The sequence below is a fragment of the Hemitrygon akajei genome, chromosome 27 (genome assembly GCF_048418815.1).
Source record: "Hemitrygon akajei chromosome 27, sHemAka1.3, whole genome shotgun sequence".
NCBI lineage: Eukaryota > Metazoa > Chordata > Chondrichthyes > Myliobatiformes > Dasyatidae > Hemitrygon > Hemitrygon akajei.
Genome location: NC_133150.1, coordinates 34254853 through 34276617, shown reverse-complemented (window position 1 = coordinate 34276617; position 21765 = coordinate 34254853). Strand labels below are relative to the sequence as shown.

General features: G+C 42.1%; 1 protein-coding gene across 1 annotated transcript in view; it reads left to right on the top strand.

The window, feature by feature from the left end:
- Positions 1–21765, top strand: part of mfsd4aa (major facilitator superfamily domain containing 4Aa) — a 68212-nt gene that overhangs the window by 7631 nt on the left and 38816 nt on the right. The window contains exons 2-3 of the mRNA XM_073030604.1: positions 13434–13632; positions 16319–16561. Coding sequence (XP_072886705.1) covers positions 13434–13632; positions 16319–16561 — 442 coding nt within the window. The remainder of the gene's footprint in view (positions 1–13433; positions 13633–16318; positions 16562–21765) is intronic.

Here is a 21765-nt window from a genome sequence, read left to right as displayed (position 1 = left end):
GGCTGACCTCACAAAGATGTCTGCAGAATGATGTTTGTTCATGGTGGTGTTTGGAAACCAAATCACATTTCTATTTGACTCCAGGTTATAGCAGCACATGGAAGCTCTGGTTAATGCCGATCAGGATAGGATTACATTATGATTACGTGGGAGGCTGCTTTGAGTATTCAAGCATACTGTGTGACTTTAGGAAACCCACAGTGATAGTCTGGAGAGTCGTAACAAAGAAGTCAATTACTTTCAGTCCATTTCCTCGCTTGTTTTGACATTAAAACATTGTTTAAATGAAGTGAATCATGTCCATAGACTCATGGCCATTTATCAGACTTGATGGATTTTCTACACTTTATGGATTTTTTTTTACATTTAAAAACCCATTTTTGGAGAATATGGATTATTGCATAGAACTAGTCTTCACAAAACAATCCTGAAAGAGAAAAGTGATTGACTGTCAATTCACTCACTTTCAGATTTCAGCCTTTTAGTGAATGAAAGGTGTTAACAGCAAGTGAGGAGAATCAAAGTGCTGGTTGATTGGTTGTATAAAGCACTGATTAAGCTGCACTTGGAGAACTGTGTGCAGTTCTGGCCACACCAATGGAAGGAGATGCATGAACTAGAGATGGTGGAGGGGAGGTTCACGGAGATTTAACCTGGATTGGAGGGCTTGAGTTATCAGGAGAGGCTCAGTCCGTTTTCACTGGAGCAAAGGAGGATGAGAGATAATGCAATAATAAATAATGTGAGGCATAAATAGGATAGATAGTCAGAGTCTGTTTCCCATGGTGAGGGTGTTTAAAACATAGGTTTAAGGTAAGAGGAAGGATGATTAGTAGTGGTGTGAGGAGGAAATTTTACTCGCAGAGAATTTTGGTATCTGGTGTTTGGTACCTGCCGGCCAGGTTGATGAAGGCAAGAACAATAAAGCTACATTTAAGACCTACTTTATCTGGACAGGTTCTTGAATGAGGAAGGAAAAGGTGGATATGGAATTAATACAGACAAATGGGAGTAAAGTAGATCAACATGATTGGCCGAACATCCTGTTCCTGAGCTGTAAAACTCAATCGTCTATAACTGCGTTCTCAGAACTGCCACATCTTCAACCTTCCCACTTCTCTGGAGGTTACCATGACCTCAGAGTGACCATGACTACAGGATGACCATAGTGCCAATGCAATTTTATATCCACAGTTACTGTGACCACGCAATGACCCTGACCTTGGGGCAACCATGAGTCAAAAATCACTGCAACCCCAAAAGGGTCATGACTCCAGAGTAACACACACACACACACACAAAATGCTGAGGGAGCTCATCAGGCCAGGCAGTGTCTAGGAAAAGAGTACAGTCGATGTTTCAGGCTGAAACCCTTCAGCAAAGTTCTGGGTTTAGGGTTCTGCTGAAGGGTTTCGGCCTAAACATCGACTGTACTCTTTCCCATAGATGCTGCCTGGCCTGCTGAGTTCCTCCAGCATTCTGTGTGTGTGTTGCTCGGATTTCCAGCGTCTGAAGATTTTCCCTTGTTTGTGACTCCAGAGTAGCCACAATCTCTAGCTGTGGGTGTAAATGCAGCAGCCGCAATGAAGAAATTATTTTAAAAAAAACAAATGCACCCAGAAATAGGAATGGTTCTCTCAATCAGTCATTCAGGAGAAGGTGCAGTGGGGAAGTTAAGACAGTGTTTTAAATTGGATAGAAGGAGGGTAATTCCAGAAGACAGGCTGAGTGGTTTGACAGGACCCTGCATCAGGACTGAGAGTGTAGAGAGAAGATCCTGAGGGAGAACCCAAGCAATGTCAGTGGTGCTGCTTTGTGAAAGTGGGTTGTGTTGTTGCCGTGGCCAAATTACCACAAGCTTCCTGCAAAGAACCAGTTGCAATAAAGGAACAGAGGAGGCAGGTTGTAAACTTGCTGCTAGCTTTTTACCTCCACTGCACCAATAATTTGCCTGAGACCCACCCATTGGGGTTAGCTGTGCCAGGCCTTTCTTCCATTTAGATATTGCTGCTGCCCAGGTTGGGACCTGGCCGGACTTGAACTCAGGACCACCCGCCTCGAAGACCAGTGCTGATGCCACTACACCACCAGCCAGTCCAACTCATCTGTACACAGTGTGAAAGGCTTCTCTCCCTCCAGCTGAGGCGATCCACATGCCAGCCAGTCAAGCTAGCAGCAAGTTTACAACCTGCCTCCTCTCTTCCTTTATTGCCTCAAGGTTGTGCAACCGGTTCTTTGCAGGAAGCTTGTGGTAATTTGGCCACGTCAACAACACAATCCACTTTCACAAAGCAGCACTGCTGATGTTTCTTGGGTTCTCCCTCAGGACTGAGGGTGACTTGCTTCCAATCTAGTGCTGTGGGTTCTGAAGTGGCCATTGAGGTCTCTTTGGAACCCAGAGGGATTGTCATTGGTAGGGCTGAATTGGGGACTCAGGAGACTGAACGAGGTTATAGATTGGGTAAAGGCTTTTTCCACTGAGTAACACGCACAAAATGCTGGAAGAACTCAGCAGTTTATGAAGCATCTATGGAAATGAATAAATTTGGGTTGGGACCCTTCTTCAGGACTGAAAAGGAAGGGGGAAGACTCCAGAATAAAAAGTTGAGGGAAAGGGATGTAGGAGGAGATAGGTGAAGCCAGGTGAGTGGGAAAGGAGAGGGCTGGAGAAGAAGGAATCTGATAGGAGTGGAGAGTGGACCATGAGAGTAAGGGAAGAAGATGGGGCACCAGGAGAAGGTGATAGTCAGGTGAGGAGAACAGGTAACAAGCCAGAATAGAAAAACAGGGAATAGAAGAAGAGGAAAGGTGGGATATTTCTGCACAAAATGTCAACTATTTATTAATTTGTATAGAATGATGCCTGACCTGCTGAGTTCCTCCAGCATCTGCGTGTGTTGCTGTAGATTTCCAGCATCTGCAGAATCTCTTGTGTTTATGATTTTTCCACTGAGGTTGGGTGAGGTCATGGGCTTGGGCTGAAAGGTGAAATATTTAAGGGGAACCTCCTTCACTCAGAGGGTGGTGCGAGTGTGGAATGAGGTGTTGGCAGATGTGGTGAATAGGAGCTCCATTTCAACATTTAGGTGTACTTGGATGAGAAGGGTATGGAGGGCGATGGGGTTAGGCAGAATAACAATTTGACATGGACTGGGTAGACTGTTCCTGTGCTGTAGTGCTCTATGACTCTATGGAGATGCTGTTAGCTGGAGGAAAATAAAGAACAAATCTGCTGCAGGAACTTAATGGGTCAAGTAATATCTGTGAAGGCAAAGGCACGGTCACCATTTCAAGTCAAGACCCTGCATGAGGACGAAGAGTGTAGAGGGAAGATGGCCAGCAACTGTGGGCAATGGGATTAAATAGTTTGCTCCCCTTTAGGGAATCGAAATGGCCAGTGTGAGGTGAATATTTGTGCTAAATTCCCCTGTAAATCTTGGTAGCCTGATGCTAAATTTAGTTGCAAAGTACGTATTCATAGAAGTTTAAATACTTGGCAAAAACAATGGAGTTACAATCAACCGTTACTCTGCCTCGAGAACAAGAGAAGCACGTTGGTTTAAGAAAAGGCAAAGAAGGATGACAGATGAGGGTAATGCCCAACATCAGAAGTAAGGAATGGACCTATCAGTTATTGCATGCAACTTAAAGGGCAGCTCATTGGTGAGTGTAGGTTGGGAAAAGTAGTTTCAAGTTCAATATGTCATATAATGTTTCAAAGAATTTGCAACATATGGGGGGGATTTCAGCCCAACTGGTCTCCACATCAAATCTTAATAGTCCTACCTCATGTTTATCTAGCTTTTCCTTAAATGTATGTGTGATAAATCATATCATGTGACAGTGAGTTTCATACACACTAATTACCCTACAGTGAAGGATTGCAAAGTTCAAAGTAAATTTATTACCCAAGTACATAAATGTCATCAAGTACCACCCTGAGATTCAGCTGCTTGTAGGCATTCACAGTAGAACAAAGAAATACAAGAGAATCAGTGAAAAGCTATGTACACAGACTGACAAACAACGAATGTGCAAAAGACAAACTGTGCAGGTACAATAAGAATAAATAATACTGAGGTGACAATGGAGAAGAAGCTGCTTTATCTTTAATCTATTCCTTTTCCCTAGAATGTTTAGTGCGTGGTAGAAGTGATTGTGGTCACCTCTACTTGGACTTTGTCTTAATAGAAATTGACATTTTCTCATTTTCTAGAGATACGGCTGCATTTATTTCCAAGTCTACCTTGGGCAACCTTGCCATTAATGCAGCCAATACTGAGTAAAGAAGGCAATGAACTGTTTGCTATCGATCAATGGCTAAGTGGTTAGCAGCAGTAGAAGTTCATCTGTGATTTTGTTGAACACATTGAACAAGAGTTGTAAGCTAGTGTTCAATAGCAGGTGTTCAGAATTGTACCACAAGATGACTAATCTCTGAACATCCTCTACATAGCACCATCCAGAGACAGAGAAGCAGTTTCAGCGACAGGTTACTATCGATGCAATGCTCCTCAGACAGGATGAAGAGGTCAATACTCCCCAATGCCATTAGGCTTTACAATTCTACCGCCAGGACTTAAGAACTTTTTAAAAGCTATTATTAATGCTTTTTGAGATAGTGATTTAGATGCATATCATTTTTTTTACTGAGTTAAGTATTGTATGTAAGTAGTTTTGCTACAACAAGTGTATGGGACATTGGAAAAAAAAGTTGAATTTCCCCATGGGGATGAATAAAGTATCTATCTATCTATCTATCTAATCAATATCTTCTCATTGGCAGAGTGAATATTGGCAATTGAAGAGAAAGTTGTAATTACAGAAACTGAGGTATCTTTAGTTTTATTCCTCAAACAGTTACAATCTTCTCTGCTCCTTTCCAAAAGGTACTGTCTCTCATTAGGATACAAGAGGTTGGAGACCTGTCCTGGTGTTGGAGTACTGTTTGTTTAGGACGGTGGTGAATATTGGTAGCTTGGGCTGAGGCGTTTGATGTTATGGTGTTTGCCGAGCTTGGCAATTAGCTTGCAGATGCCTCATCACCAGTCGAGGTGATATCCTCAATGCACAGTTGTTGGTGTTTGTCCCAGGGAGTGCTTGTGTTTATGTAGCCCCCTGATTCGCTTGCCTCAGTCGCGATTGGCTACCCCTTCGGTTGACCTTCAATTCTATTGGCTCATGTTTCTTTGGCTTTTAGGGGTTTGTAGATGGCATCTATTTCAATATGTTTGTATATGGTTTGCTTCTGATAACTCTGCAAATGAACATATCGAAATAGATGCAGTCGACGAATCCCTAAGAGCCAAGGCAATGTGAGCCAATAGAATTCAAAGGCCAACTGAAGGGGTAGCCAATCAGGACCAAGACAAGTGAATGAGGGGGGGCTATGCACACACGAGAACACTGCAACATCGAAGTACTGTTTGTATGTGGTTAAGGAGAGAAGAAACTTGTTTTGCTTACTGTTTTGTTGCTTATTGTGTCTTTTTGATTTTCTCTCTGCTACGTTGGATCTGCAGTATGTGGTGACACTTACGAGCCGCCCCAAGCATATCCCTAGGTTGTGTTGGTCGTTAATGCAAATGATGCACTGGTGTTTCAATGTACATGTGTTAAATACATCTGAATCTGAAATAACAGGAACCAACTAACCAGAGTTTAAACCAATTACTCTGCAAATGTGTATGTCCCATTCCCACCACCTCTGTCAGATCAGAACATTATTGTCTTTTATTAGTACATTTTGATTTGAGTTCATAGAAGTATTTACCATAAAACAAAAGTCATTAAGCTTATCACACCCACGTCAGCACTTACCCACCTTGTTAGTAAATAGTCTGAGATAAATTCCCCTTTTCATTTTCAGCAACAACTTCTCATTCATTCCTATCTCCAATTTAACCTTGAATGTTATTATTGTTTTAATCTCTCTCAGATCCCTTCATGACTTCACCCTTTCCCCAACTTTGAAACTTCCTGAGGCTTTAAAGCCCCTAAGGGGCTTTCTGTCCTGGACTCTGACACATTCCATGCCTTTTTTAGTCATTGATGCATCTACCTTCAGCCAAGTTGACCTTACACTCTTCCCTCACTTAATCTCTCAGACTTTCCTTCCTTCCCTTCATAGATGTTGCTTAAATGCTTTCTTCTTGATCAATTTATCTGCTGACTGGTACGTCTTTGGAATGTGGGAGGGAACCAGAGCACCCGGAGGAAACTTGTGTAGTCATGGGGAGAACGTACAAACTCCTTACTGGCAGTGGCAAGAATTGAACCTGGGTCCCTGGTACTGTAGAGAATTGTGCTAACCACTAGCTATTTCTGCTCAATCCATTGTCAATCTTTAATGCTCTGACTGGGATTCCCAGAGTATCTCCTCTTGCCAGATGCATCCTGTACCAATTACACATTCCAGGCCAGCTTAGTCTGTTGTGGGAGTAGAATAGAGGCCAATTCTAAATTATGTTTGTTTGTCTCATTCTCAGTCAGACAATTTCTTCCCTCACCCCCCACGTCCCCACCGTGAAAACTTAACTAAATATAACATATCCTTCAATTGTCCTTTAGGTGATGTGTGTGCAGTTCCCAGCTGATAGTGGACTTATTTTTGATTGTTGATTTAACTGCACATGACTTAACAAATAAAGTAATAATGTGTTTTCCATTGTATTGAACATAACCTGTGTTGCCGTTAAAATTCTTGACGTAGAAATGTCACTTGAAACTATGTGTACGATTTTTTTTAAACCCTGGATAAATCCTGTTGAATGAAGTAATTGTTCATTTAATGAGTCACTGTTGTGAATTTCAATGAAGGTTTTAACAATAGCATGTTTTTTTAATGACTTTTGTTCTTTGTGAATCCCTCTGAGCCAACAATCTCTTGTGAAATTACAATTCCAATTATTGAGGGATGTATGTAGTGGCTGGGGTGGAGAGAGGGGGCTGGAGGGAAAATCTAGACAAAAAGGGGGTTTTCTCCCCACTAGGGTCTTAAGCACTTCATCCATGCAAATCTCTCCATGTCAGTTGAAAACAGAATCAGATTTATTATCACTGACTTGGATGATGTGAAATTTGTCATTTTGCAGTACCGTGCAAAGACATGAAGATACTATACATTGCAAACAAAAAGAGGAATAACAAAGTGGTGTTCATGAGATGTGGAGTGTTTGGAAATCTGATGGTGATTGGGGGGGAAAAGCGGTTTTTGAATCAGCGAGTGTGGGTCTTCAGGCTCCTGCACCACCTCCCTAATGGGAACACAAAGAGAGAATAACTTGGATGGTCAAGGGTGCTTAATGATGCACTCAAAGAACTGCCACTTGTCGTTGTGAGGGAGTGCTACACTAATGGAGATGATTTTCCTGATGTGACGTTAAATCAAGGTCATGACTGCCCTCCTTATTGGATGTAAGTGGTTCCATTGCACTACTTTGTGGAAGGGAAGCCAGATGTTCTTGCCAATATCTGTCATCCAAGTAAAATTATTAACCAAGACTTTAGTACACTGCTGCTTCAGGGATCTTGCTGTGCGTAGGTTCAAGTTTATTGTCATTCAATCGTATACATGTATACAACGTTCCTCAGGGACCAAGTTGAAAATCACAGTACATATATCACATACAGGATGTGAAATAATATTAACAGATAAAAAAGTATTCTGTAGATATTCAAGTTGATAAAGTGCGTATATGGCATATAGTTAAATATACTGTTTTACTGTTACTGGCGCTGTCATAAATAATGTGTACTGGGTGTTCAGAAGTCTCAAAGCCTGGGGGAAGAAACTATTACCAGCATAATAGTCCTTGCTGTTGTACTGCATTTTAAGAATTCTGTATAAGTTGGAATATAAATAATTTGGAATCTCTCATGTCACAACAGTAGAAAATATTTCAAAAAAATATCTTGGCTGTGAAACAATCTGAGCTAGCCCTAAGCAAGCGATAGCACAGTAGCATAATGGTTAGCACAATGCTTTACAGTACCAGTGACCTGCGATCAATTCCCGCTGCTCCCTGTAAGGAGTTTGTACGTTCTCCCCGTGACTGCATGTGTTTTCTCTGGATGTTCCAATTTCCTCCCACTGTTCAAAGACATACTGATTGGTAGGTTAATTGGCCATTGTAAATTTTCCCGTGATTAAGCCAGGGTTAACTTGGGGCTTCTTGGGCAGCACAGCTCGAAGGACTGGAAGGGCTTACTCCATTCTGTATCAATAAAGAAAGAAAGAAACACAACCTCTATCTTTTAAAGTATGTTCACAACCTGTCAATCTCTCTAAAATTTACCATGCTCTGCAGTGAAAGAGCAGATGAGAAGGTAATAGTTAAAATATTTCATCTCATGATAGCAATATCAAAAAAAAAAGAAGCGACAGGTTTATGGTGAGTGGTAACAGCTTTGAAGAGGATTTCCGAAAGTTTCCAGAAGTGGTGCAGTTACTACATTTTTAGACAAAGACCTGATTAGATATGGCATGGGAGGGATGGATGTAATACAGGCAAATGGGATGTATGTAGATGGGCTAAAAGGCTGGTACTGACTTGATGGGCTGAAGGTCCTGTTTCTGTGCTGTACAGTTCTAACTCTGGAAATTTTGTGTAAGGTGGGATGGTTGTGTGGGGCGATTGCCCATTACTTTACCAGCAATATGATGACAGTGGTGCCACTTTCACATCTCTTCATACTGAAGAGGAAATCAGCTAAAATCTCCATATCCTTTGTCTGTAATGTCAGGCTGTCCCTACTCCTTGAGTATGTGTGCCCTTTACTATTTGTTCCATTGCCAAATGTTTTGTATAAATACACAGCCTGTGAGACTAACCAATTTCTAACCAGCTTGGGCACTGTAACAAAAGGGGAATAATCAGTTTGCTTCCCAGCTGAGATACTGCAGCACGAGAGCTTATTATCCCTTGTATTCTGTAATACAGAGGCAACGATTTGCATGCATATGGACACCTTAAAAGTAGTAAATCATCCCAGGAAACTTCACAGGAAAATTTGTGGACTAAACATGGCCTGAGTTGTTGGGTATGGCAACCGAATATAAAGGAGGTGAACTTTAATAACTAGCACTGAAATGTTCCACAACCTGTGGACTGACTTGGAAAAGAGTAAACAGTCAATGCTTTGGGCTGAGACCCTTCATCAGGAATGGAAAGGAAAGGGAGAAGTCAGAATGAGAAGGTTGGGGGAAGGGAGGAAGAGGTATAAAGTGATGTGTGAAACCAGGGGAGAGGGAGGGATGAAGTAAAGAGCTGGGAATTTGATTGGTGTGAGAGAGAAAGAGCTGGAGGGAAGGGGGGAATCTGATTGGAGAGGACAGAAGACCATGGAAGGGGAAGAGCACTAGAAAGAGGTGATGAGAAGGTGAGAGAGGGAAAGGAGAATGGTGAAGGAGAGGGGGCAGGGGCTATTACCAGAAGCTTGACAAATCAATGTTCATGCCATCAGGCTGGAGGCTACCCAGGCGCAATATAAGATGTTGCTCCTCCAAACTGAGTGTGACCTCATCACAGCAGTAGAAGAGGCCGTGGGCTGACATGTCGGGATGGGAAGTACAATTGAAGTGGGTGGCCACCGGGAAATCCCACTTTTATTCCTTCTGGCAGATGGAGCAAAGGTGCTCAACGAAGCAGTCTAATCTGGGCTTCTACCCCTTTTCTTTCTTCCATGGTGTTCTGTCCTCTCCTATCAGACTCCCCCTTCTCCAACTCTTTATCTCTTTCACCAATCAACTTCCCAGCTCTTTACTTCACCCCCTCCTCCTCTCCTGGTTTCACCTGTCACCTGCCACCTTGTCCTTCTTCCTTCCATCCCCAGCCTCCTTAATCTGACTTCTCCCCTTCCCTTCTATTCCTGGTGAAGGGTCTTAGCCTAAAATGTTGACTACTCTTTTCCATGGATGCTGCCTGGCCTGCGGAGTTTCTACCATATTTTGTGTGTGTTGCTTTGGATTTCCAGCATCTGCAGATTTTCTTGTGTCAATGGAATCACTTTCAAGGATTCTCCATCTTGTTCTTGATAGTTATTGGTTATTTATTATTGCTCTTTTCTTTTTGTATTTGCACAGTTTGTTGTCTTTTGTACATTGGTTGTTTGTCTGTCTTGTTATGTGCGGTCCTTCATTGATTCTATTGAAAAAAACACACAATGCTGGCAGAACTCAGCAGGCCAGACAGCATCTATAGGAGGAGGTAGTGACGGCGTTTCGGCCCGAAATGTCATCACTACCTCCTCCCATAAATGCTAGCTGACCTGCTGAGTTCTGCCAGCATTTTGTGTTTTTTTTTAATTGATTCTATTGTGTTTCTTTGTATTTTTTTGAGAATGCCCCAAGAAAATGAATCTCGGGGTTTATATGGTGACATGTACATACCTCGATAATAAATTTACTAAGAACTTTCAACTTTTTGAACTTAAAAGAGGCTGAAAGTTGGAAGGGTTTAGTGTGAAGACATTGAGTATGTCTATTCTAGAATTGTAAAATTGAGCCAAACTTTTTTGAGTTAAAAGTCTTAAGTTGAAGCTTATTGACATTCAGCCCCCATATACTGTATGTATACCACCAAATGAAACGACGCTCCTCCAGACCAATACCATGCATACCGTATATCTCACACACAACACATGAAGAAACATTACCACAAGCAAACTAACAAATAATAAAATGTATTCCAGTAGATTGACATTTAGCATATGGTGCAATTACAACACAAGTTTAGAAAGTAAACAGTGCAATGCTGTTGGCACTTCATGTGTATTGAAACCTGGGTGGTGACTGTTTGCCATTGTAACAGTCCTTGTCTTTGTCCTTGTCCTTTTCCTGATGCTTTGCTCCCCCCCGCCCAACTTTCCCCCTTCCCTTATTCCTCACTCTGACCTTTTACCTCTTCTCACCTGCCTATCATTTCCCTCTGGGTCCTCTCCTTCCCTTTCTCCGACAGTCTACTCTCCTCTCCTATCAGATTTCTTCTTCTCCAGCCCTTGACCTTTCCCACCCATCTGGCTTCACCCATCATCTTCCAGCTAGTCATTTCCCCCCCCCCCACCTTTTCATTCTGTAATCTTCCCCCCTTCCTTCTCAGTTCTGAAGAAAGGTCTTAGCCTGAAACATTAACTGTTTTTCATTACCATTGATGCTGCCTGATCTGCTGAGTTCTTCCAGTATTTCCAGCATCTGCAGATGTTCTTGTCTTTTTGTTCTTGTCCTAATTCTACGGTACCTCCTGCCATTAGGCAGGAGGTCATAGAAATTGGGAGGGATTCATGACAATGCCAAGGGCCCTCCATATGTAGCATTCCTGATAAATACATTAGATGGGTGAAAGATCCACTCTGCAGTCCTCACATGTAAAGTCTACCGGTATCCTCACTTTAGGTAGATTATAGTGCATCAACCTATGTTTCAAAGGTTGATAATTGGTTAAGTATTGTCACATGTCCCCAAATCAGTGAAAAGCTTTTCTTTGCAGGCTTCTCAGTCAGAGTATTACATACGCAAGTATCTCTAGGTAGTGTAAAGGAAATAAATGAGAGAATGCAGAATACTGTGCTACATTTCAGAGATAACGAGGTGGATGAGAGATCAAGGGTTCAGATTTAGTTTATGAGATGTCCAGTCATAACAGCAGGATAGAAGCTGTCCTTGAACCTGGTGGTTCATGTTCTCAAGCTTTTGCCCAGTGGAGGAAGTTGGGGAGAAGAGAGAATGACTAAATCTTTGGTAATCCTGTCTAGCCTTCCAAATTAGTAGAAAGTGTCGACAGAGTTTATGGCTCGTATGATAGTCTCTTTACTGAAGGGGTTTATTGGTATTGATTTATTAATGCTACTGGTTTATTATTGCCAGTACCATGTGTACCAAGATAGAGTAAGAAGCTGGTTTTGCATAGTGCTTATTCAAGTCTAATAATTATGCAGGATATCAAAGAGAATAAGGTTAAGCAATAACAATGCAGAACACAGTACAGTGCTGGTAAATGATGATGTGGAAGATCACAATGAAGTACACTCAGTGACCAGTTTATTAGGTACAGGAGTAGAACCCAGTGTTGTCTTTTGCTGTTGTGGCCCACTCACTTTAAGGTTCAGTATGTTGTGTGTTCAGAGAGGGTCTTCTGCACGCCATTGTCGTAAAGTGTGGTTATATGATTTACTGCCACCCCTCTGTCAGATTGATCCAGTCTGGCCATTCTTCTCTGACCTCTCTCATTAACAGGGCATTTTTGCCCAGAACTTCCACTCGCTGGATTTTTTTTTGTTTGTTTTTTTGTTTACAGCTTACACCGTAAGCTGTAGAGACTGAAAATCCAATAAGGTCAACAGTTTCTGAGATCCTCAAACCACCCCATCTGGCACCATCAATCATTCTACAGTCAAAGTCACATAGATCACATTTCTTCCCCATTCTGATGTTTGGTCTGAACAGCAACTGAACTTCTTGACCCTCTCTGCGTGCTTTTATGCATTGAGTTGCTGCCGTGTGAAGTATAGGCATGGTATTAACATACTGTAGCTGCTTTGAAGTATAGAAGTATACTGCCTATTATCACCATTTCAAGTGGTGGGTTGCCCTCCAACTAAATAGGAAATATTTCCAGCTAACAAAGCAGATTAAAAACAGTTATATTATTTTCACATTTTTGTAATCTTGTTACTTTAAGCAGACTTTATTCTGAGGAGTAAATTTTTATGGAGATTATAATTCTACAATGGATTTTCAAAATGCAAGTGTAATACTTACAAACTAGAAAAATATACTGACGAAATTTAGGCCAAGTCATCTGTCACAGAAAGAATGTTTTGGAGGGCAATCACTCTAGGGCGAAGCTGAGGATTCTGGGTCTCCTCTGTGATTCCTAAGAGAGAATGACTGGGCTGGAGGGGTTCTTGATTATGTTGGCCACTTTCCCGAGGCAGCAGGAAGTGCAGACAGAGTCAGTAGAGGGGAGACTTGTTTGCATGATCATAATTTGGCTGTTGGCTGTGTTCACAATCCTGTGCAACTTCTTGGTCAGAGCAGTTGACATAACTAAGATGAAACAAGTCATCTCAATCCTGAAGTACTGCCTGAGAAGGAGAAGTAGCTATGGTTGACCTCACTCATAGTTCACCGCCTATTTTATCTATAACTTCTCAACAATTTCATACTAGGCATCATTTGCATATAGTGTGCCAAAACATATTCAAGTATAGATTGTGACTTGTGTAAACTATTAAATTACAAATTTTACATATATCTGACTCTCAGTTTTTTGAACTACTGAGGTCAGCAATAAGTTTATTTGCTGGTGGAATGTTTATTTAACAGCCTCTTTGTTTTGGTGGGGAAGGCAGAGGAGCGTCTTTGCCCAATCAGTAGTTATAGTTCGTCCCTTGTCACACCTGTATTAATCAGGATTTACAATTATCTTCTCCAGGTTCTTCTGCTCCCTGAGTGCGCTGTTTGTCTCCACTCTCCTGATATCAGCTGTCTTCTCCATCATCCCCTTCTGCAGCAGTGTAATCATCCTTGCCTTTGTCCTGGCAGTGGCCGGGTTGGCCATGGGCTGCATAGACACCATTGCTAACCTACAGCTGGTCCGGATTTACCAGAAGGATTCACCTATCTTCCTACAGGTTGGCAGACATGTTGAGACGTGTTTTTGATTGTATCTATATTGGCCTTCATTGTAAGTGGTTTAGTGTCCAGGAGCATAATGTCTTACTAGAATTATACAGGGCTTGATAAAACCATATCTGACATACTGCATAGGCACCAGAAACTGCTGATGTTGCAATCTGGAGGAACTCGATGAGTCAAGCAACCTATTTGGACTGAAAGAAAGAGGAAATAGCTAGTGTGAAAAGGAGAAGGCAAATTCCTCCAGTGCATTGTGTAGTAGTCAAGTATGATGTTCTAAGGGATTATCTCTTGGTGGGTCCTCAGATGAAAGAAGATTCCTGGGATTGCATGAAAAGAGGCTGGCTCATCCAGGGCTATATTTACCCAGGGTTGGGAAAAACAAGATATCTCATTTTTAAAAAGTTCAAAAACTTTTCAGGGCTTTAGGAGCCTTGAACCAGGGATCACTGTGTTAGGAAGTTGGAGAGGACAATTGGGAATGAGATGAGGATAAAACTTCTTCATACAATGCAGAACATTACAACACAGTTCCTGGCCCTTCAGCACACGGTGTTGTGCTGAGATTTAACCTACTCTAAGATCAATCTAACCCTTCCTTCCTACATAGCCCTCCATTTTTGTGACATCAATGCGCCTATCTAAGAGTTCCTTTAAAATAATTCTTAAATTGTTCATGGTGAGTCTGGGGTATTCTCATATCTTAGACTGTGGAAACTATGGCTAAGTATATTCAGAAAGTTTAGATAGATTTCTGTATACCAAAGGCATCACGGGGATGTGACGGTAGAGCAGGGGTTATGAGGGATTGAACAACAGGGTCAGCTATGATCAGACTGAAAACTGGAGCAGAGCAAGTTTGAAGGGCCAAATGGCCCATGCTTCCTCTTATTTTTTTTCCACACACCATTCATTTCCAGTTTGAGCCGCAGAAAATGAATAGCTGGATATCAGACAATAAGTATACAGGAAGAGGGACTGGTTAGCCCATCAAAATTGCTCTATTATTTCACTAACTTTCTACCACTTTCCCAGTCACGTGCAATAACTCGGCATGGAGTGTGGTGGCTAGCACAACACTTGGGGTTCAATTCCCGCCGCTACCTTTAAGGAGTTTGTGTGTTCTCCCCATGACCATGTGAGTTTTCTCTTAGTACTTATGTTTCCTCCCAGAGTCCAAAGACTTGCTGGTTGGTAGGTTAATTGTTCACTATAAATTGTTCCGTGATCAGGCTCAGATTAAATCTGGCATGGCTCGAAGGGCCTATTCTGTGCTGTATCTAAATAAATAAATAAATAAATAAACACTGCATTTTTATCCCCCTGTAATAGAGAATTTCAAAGGCTTACAATGCTCCTTCCATCAGTTATAAATTACTGACACACCCCACACTCTTCCAAGACACTGACAGTTTCTATTTGGCGAAGCTAACTTCTCAACGTATTCCCTATAAAATGATTCCATGTTTTGAAAAGATCACAGCCCACTTGAAATCCAGAGAATGTGGGCCCCTTGCACTCAAGATCTGCTAATGGAATAACTCTCTTGTCCCAGCAATCTATCACGAATTTCAGTTGCACCCCATTTAAAGAAAGCGTCCTTACCTGACGTAAGACAAACCTGTGTGCTTGGCAGTCCAAGTTTACCAGTCACGTTATGGCACATTTGGGTGTGTTACATGACACTCTGAAATGCTCGAGTTCTGTGTGTATGGGCAATATAGAGATATGAGGCAAACTTGGGTTGTTTTCTCTGGAGCGGCGAAGTATACTGTCGATGGGGTCAATAGAGCCTTTGTCCAAAGGTGGGAAAATTCAAAAGCATTGGCTTAAGGTGCGAAGGAAGCTTAAAGGAGATTTGCTAGGCAAGAGTTTATTTTATTTATGAGGGACATTATTTTAAAGTGATTGGAGGAAAGTGTATAGCGTGGATATCAGAGGTAAATTAAAAGAAAAATTATTTATTGAGATACAGTGCAGAATAGGCCCCTTCCGGCCCTTTGAGCCTCACCACCCACAATTTAACCCTAGCCTAATCATGGGACAATTTACAATGGCCAATTAACCTACAACCAGTATGTCTTTGGACAGTTGGAGAAAACCAGAGCACCCGGAGGAAACCGACACGGTCACAGGGGGAAATGTGCAAACTCCTTACAGGCAGCGATGGGGAATAAACCCCGGTAGCTGGTACTGAGAAGCATTGCGCTAACACAGAGCAGCGTGTGGAATGCTCTGCCGGGAGTGGTGGTAGAGGCAGATACATTAGGGGCATATAAGAATTTCTTAGACGCATGGATGGTCGAACAATGGAGGGTTATGCAGAAGGGAAGGCTTAGGTTGACTTTAGAGGAGTTTAAAAAGTCAATACAACATAAGCTGTGGAGTGTTCAATGTTCTATTCAGAGAATGGTAGGTGCCTAGAGTATATAGCCAAGGGAAGTAGATACAACAAGACATTTCATGATCATTTTAACAAACACGTGAATAGGCAGGTAATAATCAATACAGACCATGTACAATAGATGGGAATAATTGGCATAGTGGTCGATGCAGATATGATGAGCCAGCAGGTTTATTCTTGTGCTACATGTTTCTAAGTTCTATGATTTTAGTTTTTAATTAATTGATTGGCTGGAACTCCTGGCTTTGATATGAAGTGCTCTTCCTTTCCATTGACAGGTCCTCCATTTCTGTGTTGGCTTTGGTGCTTTCCTCAGCCCCATGATAGCAGATCCTTTCCTCTCTGAAACAAACTGTATGCAGAACAACCTCACCGCAAATGGGACCTCAACTGACCTGACGCACATTCGAAATTCCTTGATATCACACCATCTGATGAATCAGAGTAACATTGTTCTGGCGACCAGTGGGCATTTTGTCTCAAATGTGTCCTATGCATTTTGGATCATGGCTCTGATCAATGTAAGTGAGATGTGTATTAAGGCAGTTATAGCAATTATATATAAAGTAAGGTATGATTTGCGGGTTTAAGAACATTTGAACTTGATGCAATGGCCCATCAAGCTTATTTGCTGGTTGGAGTCTCAAGGTCTCACCTCCCCAAACTTCTCCTCTTTCCCCACTCACAGCTGCCTCCACAACCATGTGGCGTTATGAATAAGGCAAAAAAAAAAGTCTGATCAATTGGTAGGAATGATAATCTGGAAAATTCCTCCTCGGGCCATCCAAACCAGACCAGGTCACCCCACACAATAACATACACAAGAGATTCTGCAGATGCTGGAAACCTAGAGAAACACACACACACAAAATGCTAGAGGAACTCAGCAGGGCAGGCCGCAATTATGGAGGGAACTAAACAATTCATGTTTTGGGCTGAAAAGTGTTTTAATTCCAGGTCATCCCACAGACTACATGTTGCCTCCAAGTCCTTCCTTAACTCTGCCATCTGTGTGCCCGCAATGAACTGGTGCATCTTCTTCTTGAGGCCATTGTGATACTCCTGGGTGCTCCAGTTTCCCCTCTAATACTAAAGACCTTTGGTTAAGGGTGTTGACCCCTGATGCACGGCAACACTTGAGGGCTGCCCCCAGCGCAGTCTTCGGACTGTGTCGGTTGTCGACACAAAGTGACACATTTCACGGTATGTTTTGATGTTTCGATGCACGTGTGACAAATAGAGCTGATTAAAGAAAAAATCATTTTTAAAATCAATCAGCAAAGAGAAAGCCCAGCAATAAATGAGCATTGAATTAACCAAAACTGAAATCAATATGTGCAGGTATATATAGTACTGTGTAAAATGCTTGGGCACCTATATGTAGTTAGATCACGGAGCGGAGAGCAAGTTCATAAATCTGGCAAAAGCAAAGGATATTGGGAATGGAGAGAGTGGAGTGCTGTGGGAGGGGTGTGGGACAGGTGGCAAAGAGTGCCAGAGATGGGGTGGGGAGTTGGTGTGGGTGCAGATACACCCAGCCCTGAGCCACCAGACAAGGTCATTTGATTGCAAGCAATTGGTTTATTAATCATTAGAGAATGTCTGTCTGGTGCTTCCCTTCTCTCTCCCTTCCCCTTTTCCCAATCATTATTCCCCTCTCCCTGCCCTTTTCTCATTCTCAGTCCACATTAAGGAGCCATATCAAAATCAGGTTTATCATCACTCATATTTGTCATGAAGTTTGCTTTTTTCATGTTTGTATGAGATGAAAGGGTTAATGGGCATGGAGCATTTGATGGTTCTGGGTCTGTACTCACTGGAGTTTAGAAGAATGATGGGGTATCTTACTGAAACCTGTCGAATATTGAAAGACCTAGATAGAATGGATGTGGAGAAGATGTTTTCTGTAGTGGGGGAGTCTAGGACCAGAAGGCACAGCATCAGGATACAAGGGCATCCCTTTAGAACTGAGATGAGGAGAAATTTATTTAGCCAAAGGGCAGTGAACCTGTGGAATCTATTGCCACAAACGGTGGTGGAGGTCAAGTCATTGGTTATCTTTAAAAAGGAGATTGATAGGCACTCATAAAGCCAAATGATGCAAGAAGATGGAGTTAGCAGTTTAGCAGTGACTTTAACTTTTGTTTCTTCATGCAATGGAGATATAACTGGTGAGGCTAATATTCATTTCCCATCCTTCACTAAATGGAAGAGTGTGTTATATTAGAGTAAATGACTCTGCCAGCTCTACATTCAGGTATAGAGCTGGCTGGGTAAGGACAGTAAAACTCTCTTCAGCATTGGCAAACTGGACATTCTTTTGTTTAATGCCAATCCACTATTGCTAATTTTTGTTTACTAACAGATTTATTAAATTGAATTTATATTCAGCAGTACAGGGGTAACACTGAAATTCCTGCCTCCAGGCCATGATAGCATTTCATTGGCAAATTGGTTCACACGCTTAAGGGGCCAAATGGCCTAATCCTATCTAAGTTACTACACGCCCTCCAGAGTAATAAATAATGGCGAAAATTGCCTCAGACTAGCACAATAAGGAATCTTGGTGGAACTTTGTTGCCAATCAAGTCAATTCTCTTGAAGTTCCCCCACTTTGGCGCATCATCATCACTGAGGCCTGAGGCTTGATGTGGTCATCCTGTCAGAAACCTCGAAGCAAGTGGTCTTGGTAGAACTGACCAGATTGAGAAGATGGTCGAGCATAAGAAACCCATCTACCAGGAGCTGGTAGAGCAGTGCTAGAGACAGGTGGAGAGCATGATGTGTGCCTAAAGGGGTGGGGTGTAAATGCTTTGCTGGCTGCTCGCTCTGCAGAACCTGCTCTCTCCTTGGCATAACGGGGGCTGCAATGAGAAGAGCCATCAGTGTGGTTGAGCGAGCCTCCAGGTGGCTATGGGTGACCCATGGACCAATGTTGTTGTGAGGCAAGTTGGAGCCTGACTAACCTTGGCTGGGTCACCCAGGCGAGGGCGTCTGATGTTGAAGGACCCAAACCACCCGATGATCCTGGGTTACATCACTGATGATGAGTCCCATCACATCCTGGGATGGATCTCAGCATCTATAAACAAAAATCAAAAGGGAAAAATGGCATTTTTATAACACTCTTTGCATCCTCAAGATACTCCTGAGGATTTCGTGTTTTAAGTGCAGTCACCGTTGGGAGGTAGTTGCTGAACTACACTGGTAGAATAAAGCCAAAAATTATAAATGTCACCTAGGTAACGTAGAATTAGACATGCAGGCAATACAGAAACAAGCAATTCTGTGTGGCATGTTTGTTCTGCTCTCAATGATATACCAAATTTGTATCATTATCTGTAGCACTTCTTTTCTTGAAAGTTACTGAAGAATCTGATTCCAGTTTTCTTGAGACAGAATACTTCTGATCAAGAAGCTCCCTGTGTAAAAGTAAATAAATAAAATAGAAATTTTTAAAAAAGAAACATGAAAAAAGTCTCCTCATCTTCCCTCTGGTTCTTTGATCAGCTATCTTAAATCTGTGTCCTTTGGTTACTGCCCCAACCGTCATTGTTAACAGTTTCTCCCTTGATCCAGGCATGATGTTGTAATTACCCAAAAATATCAGCAAAAGGGATCAAAGCATTCTTCGTATTTGTTTTTTTAGTATTTTAATACTCTGAGTGTAGCCCAACAATAAAAACAAAATGCTTGAAGAATTATCCTGGATACTATTGTTCAAAAAAGGATTGTGTTGTTACTGCTTCATTTGCCAAGCTACACTGTAACCTCAACTGAAAGCAGTTAATTTCTTTCATCATCGGATGTTCACCCGCCATGCTTGCTGACCAACTTTGGCATTATTTTTATTTCTTTAAGAATTCAGCATGGTTACAGGCCCTTCTCGCCCAATGTCTGGTTACAAAAACACCTTGATTTCAAAATTCCTGCCTTTGTTTTCATTTGTATCAGAACCTGGCCTTGACCCACAGTACCTCCTGAAATTTCCAACCCCATAACTCATTGGGTCTAAGCATCCCTTGTGTAATCTCACCTTCACTGACAGCCATTAGCTGCCCCGGTCTGAGCTATAGGATTCACACTCAGTAAATCTCAGCACCCCCTATTTTTTAAGGTACTCTTTCAAACCATTCCCCTTTTGATCATTTGACCTCAGATCTCAGACACCTTGGGAAGATGTGCACTGGCAGCTCGCTTTGTATAAAACCATCTTAGAAATACAGTAGTAGCGTTAGGGAGCTATTTAGCATTCCTTTGTCATTCACCGATCTCCCCCACCACTTTATATCTTTAATTGTGCCTGCCTCCTTTGCGTCTTGCAACATCACCTCTCTTTGGTCACTCCTCCTCCACATTTTCAGATCCTTCCTCTCATTTCTCCCAGCTTCTCAAACAGCTCCATCTCCCTACCCATCTCCACTTTCTACAGTACTGTGCAAAAGTCTCAGGCACGTATATATTGTTCGGATGCCTAAGACTGTTGCACAGTACTACATTTGTTAACATGGAGCATGGAGTGAGTTTGTAAATCAGGCAGGAGTAAAGGATGTTGGAAATGGGGAGGGTGGCACGCAACAGAAGGGGTGATAGGGAAGGAGTGCAGGGGCTGGGGGGGGGGGGGGGGGAGTTGGTGCGGGTGCAGACGCACCTAGCCCTGAGACACCAGGCAAAGTCAATTGGTTCCAAACAATTGATTTATTGACCATTACAGAATGTTTCTCTGGTACTTCCCTCTCCCTTCCCCTTTTCCCAAACATGATTCCACTCTCAGTCCACAATGGAGACCCATATCAGAATCAAGTTTATCACATATGTCATGAGATTTTGTTTTTGCAACAGTGGTATAGTAAATATATATAAAATGACAACAATACTATGCAAAAGTGTATGTGTGTATGTGTGTGTGTGTTAAGCCAATGCATCAGAATTGGCTTGGTGAGAAGATCACAGTGTTTGAAGTGATAATCAAAGATAGAGCGAACAGAGAGGTGGTGTGTGATGGGATGAAAACTCCCCGCAGAACACATGGTATTGTCATTGTTGAAGTGTGAGTGCCAGTCAGCTGACGGAGGAGATGAATGACACCAATAGGGAAAGGCAAGAGCAAGGTTAGAACTGTGAAGTCAGTTGCTGGAATAAAGGGGGATGCTGGAAATATTCAACAGTGCAGAGAGAACAACTGAGTTAATGCCAGAACTGCTCTGACACAAGGGCTGGTTATGTGAAATTAGCACCATGGGATCACATACAGCACAGAAGCAGGACTTTTGGTCCGCACTGTGCCGACTATCAGGTACCCATCTATATTATCCAACTAACCAGTCCACAGCCCACTATGCCTTTGTGATCAAAATTGTTCAAAGTGAAAAGTCAAATTTACTATCAAAGTATGTATGTGTCACAATATAATAATTTGAGATTCATTTTCTTGCAGGCATTTGCAGGAAAATAAAGAAATACAGTAATATTTATGAAAATCTCTATATAAGCAAAGATTGACTAATAACTAAGATGCAAAATAGAGCAGAGTGTATAAATAAGTAAAAGTAATTGTACTGAATGTCACCAGCTGCAATGTGTCGCAGAAGGTCTGTTCTGTTCTTTGAGCTTTATTGGACTGTGACAGAAGGATGAGAGTGGGAGAGATTATGAAGTTCCAGCAAAGTGGAATTTTGGCTCAATCCGTGTAGCCAAATCTATTTCATAAAGGAGATCACGTCAT